Here is a 14,452-nt window from a genome sequence, read left to right as displayed (position 1 = left end):
GTTGGGCATCAAGTCTGTCCACGTGATCCTATGGCTCAAGTGTTGATTGTTAAAACTTCTCTGCAAGAAGCAAATTGAGAGACTGCCCTTTGAGGGTGAATGCTTGTTTGGACCATCTTTAGATGCCTACATTTAGAAGATGAATGTAGGGGAAAAACAATTCCTTTACCCCCTAAGAAGAAGGTGAAGGTGATGACTTAGAAACCAGTGATGATATCAGAGTCTAAAAGGGTTCCTTTCATAAGCAACCATCCTTGGGTTCAAAACAGAAGCCCACATCCCTGTTCTGCAAGAAGAACTGGACCCCCAGTCCTCCTGGTTCTGGAGGAAAACCCTGCTGTCATTAAAGGGGCTCCCTCATTTGCACAGGTGGGAAGATGTCTGTGGGCCTTCATGGCTTCCTTGACTCATCTTCACAGCCCTGGACAGACAGCCATCCCAGTGGATTTATTGCACCTTTGCCAGAAAAGGAGAGGTCTCACAGCTTCTATTCCAGCCTTTTTAGCAAGCCAAATAGAGATGTCAAGGATGCATCCCAATTTTCCGGCCCCCACCTATGGTTTCGCAGTGCAGGATCGCCACTATCCGTTTATGGCATTGTCTTTCAGCCTTTCCATGGTCCCCAGGGTGTTTATCAAGGTGTTCCGGTTCTAAGGGTTGTTGAGGACCGGGGGTATCCCCAGCATGGAGTACCTCGACGGCCTGCTTCATAGGGAGCAGGATGCTCAGAAGCTGAAGGTGAACATAAGCAGACAGTTCAAGTCTTGGAGAGGTTTGCCTGATTGCTGAACCTTCAGAAGTCGGCCTTGGTTCAGAATCAATTTCTGGAGTTCTTAGGCTTGGCACTCAACATGGCACAGATGAAGGTACCTCTCCTGCAGTAGAATTGCCTTTCTCTCCAAGCTGAGATGGAGTTCCTGAAATTGGAAGATTCCTCGATCTGGGCATGCATTAAACTTCTGGGAAAGATGGTAGCGGCCTTCAGTGTGGTCCCCCATCCTCGGGCTCACTCCAGATCCCTGCAGCTCAATATCGTTTCACTATGGGACGAACCTTGGGTCAACCAACGCATCCCTGGGCTATTTAGCATTATGTTTCTGTTGTTCAAGTTTGTAAGGCTGCTACCTGATATCTACTATACATACATTTTACTAAGTTCTACCAAGTAGATGTTCATGCCTCTGCTGTAGGGTGGAAGGTTTTGCAGGTGGATTTATAGTGGGGTTGCCTCTGTTCTGTTTTTGAGGTTTTGGGTCTTTTGGCCTCATTCCAAATATACCTGAATATCTAAGTTCTCTATGCCCTGTGATATATGATTAGAAAATTAGGATTTTTGGTTATCAGTAAAATCCTTTTCTTGGAGTACGTCACAGGACACAGATCCCTCCTCTCTTGTCTGTGTTCCTCATTGCTACAAATCTGAGGCTTAGGTGAGCTTGGAAGGGTTACTCCTGGGTGGGGATTTCAGAATTTTTTGGTCAGTGTCTCTTCACCTGAAGGAGGCAGCATAACCCAATTAGTCATGTATATCTAAGTGTCCTGTGATGTGATGTCCTGTGAATATCTGTGTCCTGTGGTGTACTCCCAAGAGATTCCAGGTAAACAAAAAATCCTAATATTTTTGGGATTTGTTATGAAAAGGCAATCAGATTACTACTGTTCAAGAAGACTTTACTGTTCACTTTCTTGTTCAGTGCCATGTCTTTCAATATTAAAGTGGAATTCTAGGCTATATACCTAAAGTATCTTAAAAATGCTCCCTCCCTCCTACTTACACCTATGCTGACTAAACTGTGTAAGAATGTTTCCTATAATTACCTATTGTCAGGTCCTTCAAATCTGGTCACCTGATCTCCCGTGTCAGCCAGCAGTGGCCACAGAGGAGAGTAGAGAGCGCTCGACAACAGCTGGAATGCCTGTAAGCAGGGACGTCACCCATAAACTCCTATGGCCCATCCGTTGTTGACTCTGCCTTCCACTGCTGCTGGCTGACACAGTTTAGCCAGATCAGGTGACCAGAGCAGCCTGAAAATAGGTAAGTATATACAGTACCTCTTTCTTACACAGGTTAGTCAGCATAGATGTTAGGAGGGGGAGGTATCATTTTTAGAATTAGTGGGGTATAGCCTGGAATTCCACTTTAACATAATTTTAGTTCTTGAGCATGTACATTAAGGAATAACAATTTTTATGTGCTTTGTTCCTCTTTGCGTAGCTTCTCTTTGAATTGATCATTGACCACCTGGCAGACTTCATAGCTTCTCCTGACGTATTTGAGATGATCACACAGCAGCTGAAAAAGACCTACTTCAATCTTCTTATAAAACCAGAGAAACTGGGCAAGTGAGTGTTTACTGTGTGTGCTGACGCTGATTGCATAAATGGTACTACATGTTTGACACATCTCTGATCTTGTATATCTGATATCTTGTATATCTCTGATCTTGTATAACTTTGATATAATATACTTTTGATATATAAACCTCTGACATCATAATGCCATTTTGATTTTACTTTGTTGCTTTTGATTGACATAACCAGAGCAAGCCTAAGCCTGTCAGCCCTGTGCACAAACATTGTACAAACATGCACAACTCTACTTTGTCAAAACCGATTTTATTTAAGGTAGATTTGTTTAGCCTTCCATTAATTAAATGCTATCACCTTCTTTATCACTTGGAAGGAAACATATGCTGAGGGATGTTTTGCCATTGCTGATCTCTCGTGAAATTGCTGGTGTCATGATTTGTGAACCCTCTGTCACCTGTCATCCCCTCTGAATTGTTGCTTTGAAGCATTAGGTCTTCATCAGAGCAGGTGATGGGGTGGATACTATGCCGCTAATGCTCCAGGGTGCAGAATTTAGAAATCCCAGTATGACAGGCAGGTTGGGTAGATATTGGAATGGTTTAGGTTCCAGGCAAGTGATCCTAGAAGGGATTGCAACAGGCAGATGGTTGGAGTGGACAAAGAGAGCAGAGTTAAGCCTGATGCAAAAACGCTGTTTAAATCCTAAAGGAGAAGTGCGGGATTACAAAAACATAAAATAAACAAACATACTCACCTATATGGCTGCAGCATCACTGATCGCTCAGTTCTCGGTCTTAACTGAGCCGAGAGTGGTGACTGTTGGTCTCTGGCTCTTTGCTCTGCCCCTCGAGTGCTCACTGGAGCGCCAGGCTGTGGAGGGGGCAGGAGTGGCTGGCTCATGGTCTCAGGGCCGCAGGAGAGACTGAGCCAGCTGACAGGAAACCTTGTCGGGATCCCTGCAAAGCCTGGATTGACGTCAGCCAGCAGTGGGTTTTAGCCTGCTGTCGACTGATTCTGGGCCATGGAGGTGCACAAATAAGTGCACTCCTCTGACCCAGAAGAGAAGTATGAACAAACAAGCCATACTTCTCTTTTTAAAATTACAGGAGTGTAGACAGACTAGAGTTTACCAGAACCTGTTGATCAGCTATAGACGTGAATCTATGGCCCCACTTTAAAAATTGCCAATGAGGCCAGGTGCAAAAACCAGCGGCAGTGAAGGACAAGATATAACCACTCTAGGTTTTAAAGATGTACAAGGAGAGGATAGAGTGCTGTTTGAGATCTGAGAGCCAATACAATTGCAAGTGGATCATTACGGCTTGCTGCCTTTCTTTAATGCTGATCCAGTTGCTTCAGTACATAAATTTTGGAGATGAGTTTTTTTTTTTTTTTTTTCACTGACTGAATATTTTTTCAGGTTGGTGAGTCAAAATGTTGTAAGTCCAGGACAACCAGGCAATACAATTTTCATAAAGAGCTGAGGAATGGTAGCCTCCATATTCTTGCTAGTAAACATGCAGATTTCATCCTCAGAGCATCATGCTGCTTCATATCACGGTCATCTATATATAATAGCTCCATATGTATGTTAGATGTGTATATTCACACATCTTTTTATATTCAGCATACTCCATGATCAGCGCTACTATTTTGTCTCTGAAGAATCTCTGTACTGGATCAGTAGCAGTAGGTCCGCCAGCTTATCTGTTTTGTACAAGTTGTTGAAGGTTGTGCTCCTGTATTTTCAGAGATGTTCGCCTCATCATCCTGGAACATAATCGCTGGTCTATGATTGAGAAATACAGGACCATTCTGAAGGGTGTGAGCTTGGAGCAGCTGAACTCTTTTGTAGACGAGTTCAAGTCCCGTCTTTATGTGGAGGGCTTAGTACAGGGCAACTTCACCAATAAGGTAGGTGGGACATTGAATAATGTTGTTCTGAAACTTCTGCACTTTTTTTTTTTTTTTCTTTTTTCTCCCCTAAAGCAATTTTTTTTTATTTGAAAATTGGGTGAATTGTTTTTTTTTTTTTTTTTTTTTTTTTTTTGTAACCTGCATTTGCACTAATATGTGATTTGACGTTTCGATAATTTGCATGTTCTTTGTTTCTTTCTCTTCAGGAGTCTGCAGAGTTCCTGAACTATGTTATAAGGTGAGACTATAAGTGTTACAAATCTGTGCTTAAAGAGAACCTGTAGAAGTGAACTATGGAGGCTGCTATTGTTGATTCTGAGAATACGATTTCTTTGCGGTTATGCTGATCCAGTGGTTTCAATACTTAAATGACTGTTTTGGAACAAGCGTACTGACTTACTCTGAGTATCCTGGTCTGCATGCTTGTTTCAGGTTATTGTCTGAAAGTACTCAATCCAGTGGCAGCCAGGCAACTTTCATTTTCTAATGAAGGTCAAATGTTGCAGGCTCTGTATTTGTCTTGGTAGAGGTTCCCTTTAAATTGTTTACATTTATTGTTTGTATTTTGTATCTGTAAGAAGTTTGGAAGAAACTCTTTTACAGAAGTTAAAAGAATCTTTCTGTGCCTTCATCATAAGGAGATCTACCCCTCCTTGCTTCATCTTGTAGCATCACTGGCTATCAGAGAGTGTGTAACCCAATGAGGAGTCTCTCCATTGCTAGTGAGATTGAACAGATGTAAAGATTAAGAGCATTTTAGGGCACTTAAAGTGTTACTAAGTGTTACTAAACCCTCAACAGTAAAATTAGTCTGTATATGCAGGAAAGAATGCTTGTTATACTCCTTGTGGAACCTAAGGGGTTAATCCTCCGCATTGTGTAAAAAGGCTGTTTGATCCTGTCTTCTCTGATCTTCCCTTTCTACTGTCCGCAACCCATCTGCTATTACTACAGAGCTCTAGGAGTCACTTCACATAATCAGTTTAGCATGTATTGCTACAGTGTTATTTTTTTCTTCTTTGGGAGAGTGCATGTGATCAGCACAGGGCCAATCAACATTGTTCAGACAGAGGGTCATGGGTTATGCAGCCTCATAGGACCATCAGAACAGAATGAAAACTCCCATAAGCTTTAACCAGTGCTCAGCTGGACTTGGATAGAAGTCACATGACTGCTATATACTGTTAATGAGAAAAGGTATTTAGCAGTTTATATTTACTAAAATAATTGCATTTCCATGTCCTGTGTACTGCGGAAGACCAGATATAGTGAATGCAGGGTCCGGGGAGACCAGATATAGTGAATGCAGGGTCTTGGGTTTAGTAGCACTTTAAAGTTATTGAGACCCAGTCCTAATGTCGCTTTCCTCCCCCATCATCCTAGTAAAGCCACACAGCTTCTTCTGGAAAATCCTCCCAGTTAGGTCCTGCTTGTCCCAAGGATGCTGCCATGGTCTTCGTTCGTTCAACTTTTTGTAATAGGAAAAATATTCACTTCCGTTTAGAGTACTATAACCTGAGCCCATCTGATTGTTGTGATTGGTTGCTATTTCTATTCTTCAGTCTGTATGTATGAGCAATTGTACGTGACATAGTTTCTTTTTATCTGATTGGTGTCTTCATTTTGGTGAATGCTGATTCAGCCATTGCAGAAAACATGCATTGTGTGTAATGTTGTGGCACTGGGATCAGGAATACTGGTTGGATGATGTGTATCTATGTGATAGATAAGGAGGTGTCCTAGTCATGATGTAAGGGTCATCTAGAGCTGAAGTTCTGCACATATTGAAATCTGAAGTATTGCTGTGATTTATACTGCCTTCTGTGTATTATAAACTGACATGATGTCTGTTTCTCTTTTTCAAGAAAGCTGCAATATCTGCCTCTGGAACAGATGATTCCTGTGCAGTTCCAGGTAGTAGAGCTTCCGACTGCTCATCACTTGTGTAAAATCAAATCCCTAAATAAAGGGGATACCAACTCTGAGGTCACTGTGTACTACCAGGTGAGAACTTGACTTTATATAGATCTGCTCTGTGACTTCTCAATTCTCCCTATGGACTCCAAGCCATCCTCTAATGATTTGTATTTATTGCAGTCTGGTGCTAAGAATTTACATGAATACACACTGATGGAGCTCTTGGTGGTAAGTAGTTTTGTTTTACGGAGAATTTGCTAATATCTTGGATATTTTGCGAAACTGATGATGCTTGTCTATACATAAGTGAATCCCATGATGCATGTGACAAAACTCCCCCTCATCGCAGTAATTTACAGTTGGCCTTGGTTGGATCTGAAATGTCGAGTCTCAGAAAATTGTGAGGTTTCTACTTTTATCTGCATCATGGAAAAAGATTTCAGGGAATAACCTGCCTCTGTTTCAACAAAAAAAGAAAATAAATGAACTAAAAGAGTAATTTGTAAGTTGTAGCATAATTGTTTGAATCTGTCTTTTAGATGCATATGGAAGAACCTTGCTTTGATTTTCTGAGGACGAAGCAGACATTGGGGTAAGAGGCTTCTGAAGAAAAAGTTATAAAGTTACTTATAACCTTGAAAATGCATTGAGAAATGAGTGCCTGGACAAACAATAGATTTTAAAGTGGTGCTAAAACCTGAAGCTTTTTACCTTCATACATTCTATGTGTGAAGATAAATAACCTTCAGTGTGCAGCTCTCCCCTCAGCCCCCCATAGTCACCTGAGCCTGATCCCAGTCCAGCAATGTGCACGAGAGCAGAAGCTCTCTCAGGTCTCTGCCTCCTGATTGGCTGAGACACAGCAGCGGGAACCATTGGCTCCCACTGCTGTCAATAACAGCCAGTGAGGAGGGAGTAGGGGGGTGGGACCAAGTCATGCTTTGTGTCTCCCTTAGACACAGAAGCGGCTTGGGAGCGAGCATGCACAAGTGCCCCCAGAACAAGCATCTTGCTCTGGGGGCACTTGGCAAGGGGGAGGCCAAGGTCAAGAAGCGCTGGCGGGGGACCCTAGAAGAGGAGGACCAGGACTGCTCTGTGTGTACTACCACTGCACAGAGGAGGTAATTATGACATATTTGTTAATTTCAAGGAAAAAAAAAAGCTCCTTTTACAACCACTTTAAGATGATGTGGTATTTCTTTTACAAAGAGCTTTATTGAATAGTAAGCAAAAAAATAAACAGACATTCGGAGCATAAATGCAAGGACCAACAATTATGGATCATATTAAATGACGAGGAACTTATTCAAGGCATGCATCAATAAAGACATAAGCTGAAGAGTTAACATAGAAGCCTTGTAGGAATAGGTGAAGGAAGGGGTTATAAGGGAATGATTAACAAACCTTTGTGGGTCCATGATAATGTAAACTCCAGAGAGAGTTTTAGCTACATCAACATTATAGAAAACATGAGAGGCCCAAGAAGAGGCCTCTCCCAAAAATTATTCATGTTCATAACCTAGAGAAAGTATTGCGGATGTAGCGCAGAAAACAACAAGCACAATCTGTGAAATATATTTAAGGACAAATTGAACAGCAGGAAAGGAAAAGACATACAATAGAGAGACACGGACATCACAAACGACAACACAACACAAAAAAAAAAAAAAAAAAAGGGGGGAAGTTGAGGCTCCAAGGGGATCACGGCAAAATCCAACCTCATATCGACAGGAGAGATTGGTCGAATCTCGAGGGTTGAGCTACATCCAACCAGGGGCGCCATATCTGCAAAGATTTTGTATGGGTATCTAACAATATGGCTGTTAATTTTTCATTAACCATGATGAAATTCATCCGGTTTTTGACAGCCTCAAAACTAAGGACAGGAGTCTTCCAAGCCCTTGCAATTGTCAATTTAGTTGCCATAAATAAGTGTGATGCCAGCTGCCGTTCAGAACGGAGAAGACCCTCCAATGGTTTAAATAAAAGTGCTTCATACGGATTACGCTTGATGTCTGTGTGAAGGATAGTGCGGAGAAAGGCGTACACCCTAATCCATAATCTACTTACTTTAGGGCAAGTCCACCATATGTGGGCCATGGTGCCCAATTGTTGGCAACCCCGAAAACAGACTGGGGAATATGTAGGGATAAAACTAGCTAGGCGAGCAGACGTATAATACCATCGGTATAGAATTTTGTAGGCATTCTCAAGGATAATGACATTCCTAGAACATTTAGAGATTGCTTGGGTCATGTTCTGCCAGTCCTGTTGATCCAGGGTCCCCCCTAATTCAAACTGCCAACGCTGATGGTAAGAACGAACCGGAGGGGTTCTATAAGATATAATGGAAGAATAAATCAAAGAGATCAAACCCGGGGCATGAGGTCTATGTCTGCACTGGCTTTCAAAGGGGGACAGACGATAAGGTCCCGAATGTGTACGTATCAGTGTTTTTAGGAAATGATGAAGTTGAAGGTAACCAAAATGTTCTCGAAAGGGTGATATTATAAGAAGAGCGCAGAGCGTCAAAGGTAATTATTCTAGTGGGAGATAGAAGTGAGTGAACATCATAAAAACCATGCGCCTGCCACCATGCAAACTGTCTAGGGTTATCCCTACCCGGAGGGAATAATGGATTATGTAATAGACGTAACAGCGGCAGGTGAGGAGAGATAAGGCCAGCGGAGTATTTGATAGAATCCCAAAGACGTAGCGATAACGTCAGCGTTGGACTAAGGGTAGATGGACGTTGAGAAGGAGGAAGCCATGGCAAGGAGGAGAGCGGTATTGGATGAGAGTCCATCATATCTACAACAGCCCTCAGAGGGAAGTGATGAGATGCATGAACATGAGCCAAGGGGGCAATATTAGCCGCCAAATAATAAGACTGGAGATTCGGAACCGATAACCCGCCCGCACTCCGTCGCGCGAATAAGATATGTTTGCTAATTCTGGGTCGAGAGGAGCTCCAGATAAAGGACAAAAGTTTTCGCTGATGGATACGCAATATATGCGAAGGTACTGGAACTGGCAAGACACGAAATAGGTAAAGTAGTTTTGGGAGATAGGTCATACGGATTGCATTAATTCTGCCGAACCATGAAAGCGGGAAATGAGACCAAGAGGACAATAATTCAGTCAGCTCATGAAAAACAGTAGGAAAATTAGCCTGATACAGTCCATCATAGGTCGGGGTAAGCTTAATTCCTAAATACGGTAATGCCGAAAGCCATTGAAAGGGGAACGTTTGCTTCAGAGTAACCAAAAGTGATGGTGAGAGGGTAACTGACATAGCTCTTGATTTTGCTGGGTTGACATGTAAACCTGAAAGGGCTGCAAAGGAATCGAGGACTGCAAGCAAATTAGGCAGAGTAATCCCCGGGTTCGAGATTGACAATAATATGTCATCTGCAAACAAAGACAATTTATGTTGGGAGCCGGCCACATCAATCCCCTTAATATCAGGATGTAAACGGATGGCTTCGGCCAACGGTTCCAAGGCTAAGATCAAAAGTAAAGGGGAAAGCGGGCAGCCTTGTCTAGTTCATCTGGCAACCGAGAACGTAGAAGACTCAAATCCGTAGTATCTAAGCTTCGCTTGAGGAGATGTGTATAGCGAAGAGATCCAGCGTAAAAAGGAAGGGCCAAAGCGATGAAGGACCGATAGAAGATACGGCCAGGATAAAGTGTCGAAGGCCTTATTGATGTCTAACGATAAGAGCATCATATCAAGTTTACGAGTATGGGCCAAATGTTGCAATTGTAAAATACGTCTGATAGCATCTCCAGCCTGCCTGTGGGGAACAAATCCCACCTGGTCCTTTTTGATCAAACGAGAAAAAGGAATTCAATCAATTAGCCAAAATCTTGGTAAGAATCTTCATGTCGATATTGATAAGAGAAATAGGCCTATAATTCGCCCAAGAAGAGTGATCTCGATCCGGTTTAGGGATCATAACCACATTAGCAGTTAAGGAGTCCGGGGAAAAATACGAACCTCCCTTCACCGCGTTAAACATAGCGGCAAGGTGGGGAGCGAGCACATCGGCTAATTTCTTATAGTAAAGTGCCGTATAGCCGTCAGGACCTGGACGTTTGCCCGTTTTCAGGTCTGCTATGCATTGCACAACCTCAGATATTTGGATATTACGGTCCATTAAATCCTTGTGGGCCGGCGTTAAAGTAGGCAAGGGTAGACGTGCTAAAAAGTCAGAAATGGACTGAGGGTCAGCCCGAGTGGGATCAGAGTAGAGTTTAGCTAGTCGGTGCCGGAACTCCTCCAAGACCGCTACAGGATTGCTCGTAAGGGTATTGTGGCGAGTGCGTAGAGATATCGGTTTGGGATGTTGCGCGAAAGAACGTAATCTACGGGCCAACATAGAGTCTGGTTTGTTTGCTTTGCTGTACCATTTCTGGCGAGTCCAACGTAAAGAGCGCTCAGCCTCATCTGTTAAGCACAGATCCAATTCTAAACAAGCCTGATCCAACAGTCTACGATTCGACGGGGAAGGTGACTGTTTAAATTGGGCCGACGCAGAAGCTAACTTTGATTCCAACTGAACTTGTTTAAACTGTCTTTCCTTTTTTCGCCTCGAAGCTATGTGGATAATATGACCCCTAAGAACCGCTTTGTATGCTTCCCATAATGTTACCGAAGAAGAGACAGAACCCAAATTTAATTGAAAATATTCCTGAGACTTGCGATGTAGCTCCGCCTGAATCTCCTGCAGCGAAAGCAAGGAATCGTTCATTATCCACGATGAGGAGGCCGACCTACATAGGAGAGATCGGCAGACTACCAAAATAGGCTCATGATCTGACCATGGAACCGTTAAAATTGAAATAGAGCGAACCAAAGGGAGGTGTTTACGGGAAACGAATGCATGGTCAATTCTGGAATGAGAATGATGAGGATGTGAATAATAAGTGTAGTCTTTCCCCCGAGGATGAAATTCACGCCACAAATCTACCAGATCATGGGTATTTAACATGCGTACAAAGGACTTCGCTGATGCGGAAGGGTCAGAGCTCTCTGCTGGATATTTATCTAATGCAGGGTTTAGTACTAGATTTGAGTCCCCTGCCATCAAAAGCGTGCCCCTTTGGTGTGTAGCCAGAAGAGAACATAAGTGTGACAGAAAAGGCCCAGGGTTAACGTTAGGAGCGTAGTAGGACAGTATAGTAACATCTATTCCATGAATCGTGCCCCGGAGCAGAAGGTACCTGCCATTGGGATCAGCAATACGCCTCACACAGACCAATGGAGTTTTGCTATGAAAGGCGACCAATACGCCTCTCTGTTTAGTAGGGCCATTAGCTTGAAATATCTGAGGGTAACGTGCATCAAAATATTTTGGGGCAGAATTAGTGGAAAAGTGAGTTTCCTGCAAACAAGCAATGTCAACTTGGCGAGCCCGGAGAAACTTAAATATCTTTACCCGTTTCTGTGGAGAGTTCATCCCCTGGACATTCAGTGATAACCAGTTCAACGACATGGTGATTTAAAAAAAGGAAGAGTAAATCCACCACGATCCCCGGGAGCCCTGGAAAAAAATTTACAAAAACACAAAACACACATGACAAAGGACAAAGAGAAAGAGACGAAAAAGAAAAGACATTAAGACATCTGATATACACGTAAGATACCTGTGTAACATGGAGATTGATTCAGACAATATAATTATCCATTGTGGGTAAAACACCCACATAAGGGCTAGGTAGCGGGCGGGACAAAAGACCATACCGCTAGCCAGCTCGGTGGGGGACACAACCATCCACCGGAACAACTCGGCTTAAATATAAAATACAAAAACATTATATAAACAACTGAGGCCAATACACCTGTAACTAAGCAATTCGAAACCTGCAAGACTATAGAGATCTCAACCAGTCAGGGCAGTGAAAAGAAACCTCTACTCTAGATTAGATGAGGTAAAACACACGGAGATACATAATCCCTGAACATATCCAAAATCAAGTCCAGAAGGTGGCAGAAAAAATCCACATAGGACTAAGCTGTATATTAACGACCAGTCTCTAAACATCAAGTTGCGGAGACTTCCTGAAAACGTTGGGCCCGTAGAGATTGGAGGGCCTGTGGGCCATTTTGACTAGAAGGAGATTTACGCGAGAGCTGGGAATTTTGAAGATTCGTAGGGAGAGGAATCTCCTCACTCTGGGATTGTGGCAGTTCCAGCTTAAGCTCCCTGAAGTGACGCCGAAGATCCGCTGGTGAAGAGGCCTGGAATTGGCGACCTTGGAAGGAGAATAAGAGCTTGAAAGGGAAACCCCATCTGTACTTTATAGCAGCCAATTGAAGAATTTTAAGATAGGGTTTTAACCACTTGCCTACCGGGCACTTATACCCCCTTCCTTACCAGGCCAATTTTCAGCTTTCAGCGCTGCCGCACTTTGATTGACAATTGCGCGGTCATGCAACATTGTACCCATATGAAATTTTGATCATTTTTTTCTCACAAATAGAGCTTTCTTTTGGTGGTATTTAATCGCCACTGGGCGCTTTACTTTTTGCGCTATAAATTTAAAAACGTGCAAAACATTTGAAAAAAAAAAAAAGTTTATTTGTTTCTTTTATAAAATTTTTCAAACAGGTATTTTTTCTCCTTCACTGATTTGCGTTGATGAGGCGGCACTGATGGGCACTGATAGGCAGCACTGATGGGCACTGATAGGCAGCACTAAAGGGCACTGATAGGCAGTACTAATGAGGTGGCACGGATAGGCGGCACTGATAGACAGCACTAATTAGGGGTCACGGATAGGCGGCACTGATATGCAGCACTGATAGGCGGCACTGATAGGTGACACTGATGATGGGTACTGATAGACGGCACTGGCTGGCATCACTTCTGGGCACTGACTGGCGGCACTGACTGGCACAACCCCTGGGCACTGACTGGTGGCACTGACTGGCAGCACTGCTGGGCTGCACTGGTGGACAGCACTGGTGGGTGGGCACAGGTGGGTGGCACTAGTGGGCACAGGTGGGTGGCACTGGTGGGCACAGGTGGGTGGGCACAGGTGGGTGGCACTGCTGGGCACATGTAGGTGGCACTTCTGGGCACAGGTAGGTGGCACTGCAGAGTGGCACAGGTGGGTGCACTGCTGGGCACAGGTGGGTGCACTGCTGGGCACAGGTGGGGGCACTGCTGGGAACGGGTGGGCGGGGCTAGTGGGCGCACTGCTGGGCGGAACATGCGGGTGTCACTGCTGGGCACCGATCATCAGGGCACTGATCATCAGTGCCCTGATGATCGGTGCCGATCCCCGCTCTGACAACTGCCGGTTCTCGGCAGTACTTTCCTCACGATCTGACAGCGTGAGGAAAGTGCAGCCGAGAACCGGCACTTGCATTTCCCTGTGATCAGCGTGTCATTGGACACCGCTGATCACGTGGTAAAAGGCCGGTGGGATCGGCCTTTCACCACATCACGTGATCAGCTGTGTCCGTAGGACACAGCGATCACGGAGATCGCCGGGTGCGCGCCCCCTGGGGCGCGCAGGAGAGCGCGTTCTGGGAGGACGTCATATGACGTCCACTCAGAACTGGCCGGCCGCGGTGAAGCCGCCTTTCGGCTATGCGCGGTCGGAAAGAGGTTAAGGTACGACGTTTGGCAATCGTGACTGGGGATAAATCCGCAAACAGATGAACAGAGTGACCCTGAAATTCCAGAACCGAACGATTCCGAGCCGCCTGCAGTAGACGTTCTTTAGTGTGGTAAAAGTGGAATTTAATAATAATGTCTCTGGGAGGCCCCTCCATGGGCTTGGGTGCTAAAGCTCTATGAATACGGTCGAACTCCAGGCGCTCCATGGGAATCTCAGGAGCCAATTCCTGGAAAAGAGCAGTGGCAGTACCCTGTAAATCGGTGACTGTCTCCGGGATTCCGCGGATGCGGAGGTTATCCCTGCGTGCTCTATTCTCGGCATCCTCCAGCTTATCTTTTAAAGAATCCAGTTCAGCATGCAGGTCTTCAACTTCCTGTTCATGACCTTCCAAGACTGTAGTCGCCAGATCCATACGTTGCTCCAATTGATGGGCGCGAAGGCCCAGCTCCTTTAGGCCCTTTGCCAAATCAGAAGACAATTTTTCGCGAGGCCGTTGTAATCTCCTCTCGCACTATAGCACGGAATTTGTGTAGCAGGGCTTCGGGATTGTGTTCCAAAGAATCTGCCATCCCTGATGGAAATTGCCGCTGACTATCGCCATCTGACTCAGGATCACCTGGAAGCTGGGTATTGTCATCCGGCTCAGGCGGGCTAGGTATCAGCTTAGCGACATGGC

The 14,452-nt window shown here is 44.5% G+C and overlaps 1 protein-coding gene across 1 annotated transcript in view; it reads left to right on the top strand.

Moving 5' to 3' along the window:
• The window catches only part of NRDC (nardilysin convertase), a 79,054-nt gene that overhangs the window by 46,501 nt on the left and 18,101 nt on the right, over nucleotides 1-14,452 (top strand). Inside the window, exons 21-26 of the mRNA XM_089684479.1 lie at nucleotides 2,216-2,343; nucleotides 4,062-4,224; nucleotides 4,434-4,465; nucleotides 6,093-6,231; nucleotides 6,325-6,372; nucleotides 6,684-6,736. Coding sequence (XP_089540605.1) covers nucleotides 2,216-2,343; nucleotides 4,062-4,224; nucleotides 4,434-4,465; nucleotides 6,093-6,231; nucleotides 6,325-6,372; nucleotides 6,684-6,736 — 563 coding nt within the window. The remainder of the gene's footprint in view (nucleotides 1-2,215; nucleotides 2,344-4,061; nucleotides 4,225-4,433; nucleotides 4,466-6,092; nucleotides 6,232-6,324; nucleotides 6,373-6,683; nucleotides 6,737-14,452) is intronic.

Source organism: Staurois parvus, unplaced genomic scaffold, assembly GCF_062004578.1.
Source record: "Staurois parvus isolate SC_StPar_1 unplaced genomic scaffold, SC_StPar_1.0 ptg000347l, whole genome shotgun sequence".
NCBI lineage: Eukaryota > Metazoa > Chordata > Amphibia > Anura > Ranidae > Staurois > Staurois parvus.
This window is presented reverse-complemented; position numbering and strand designations above follow the sequence as displayed.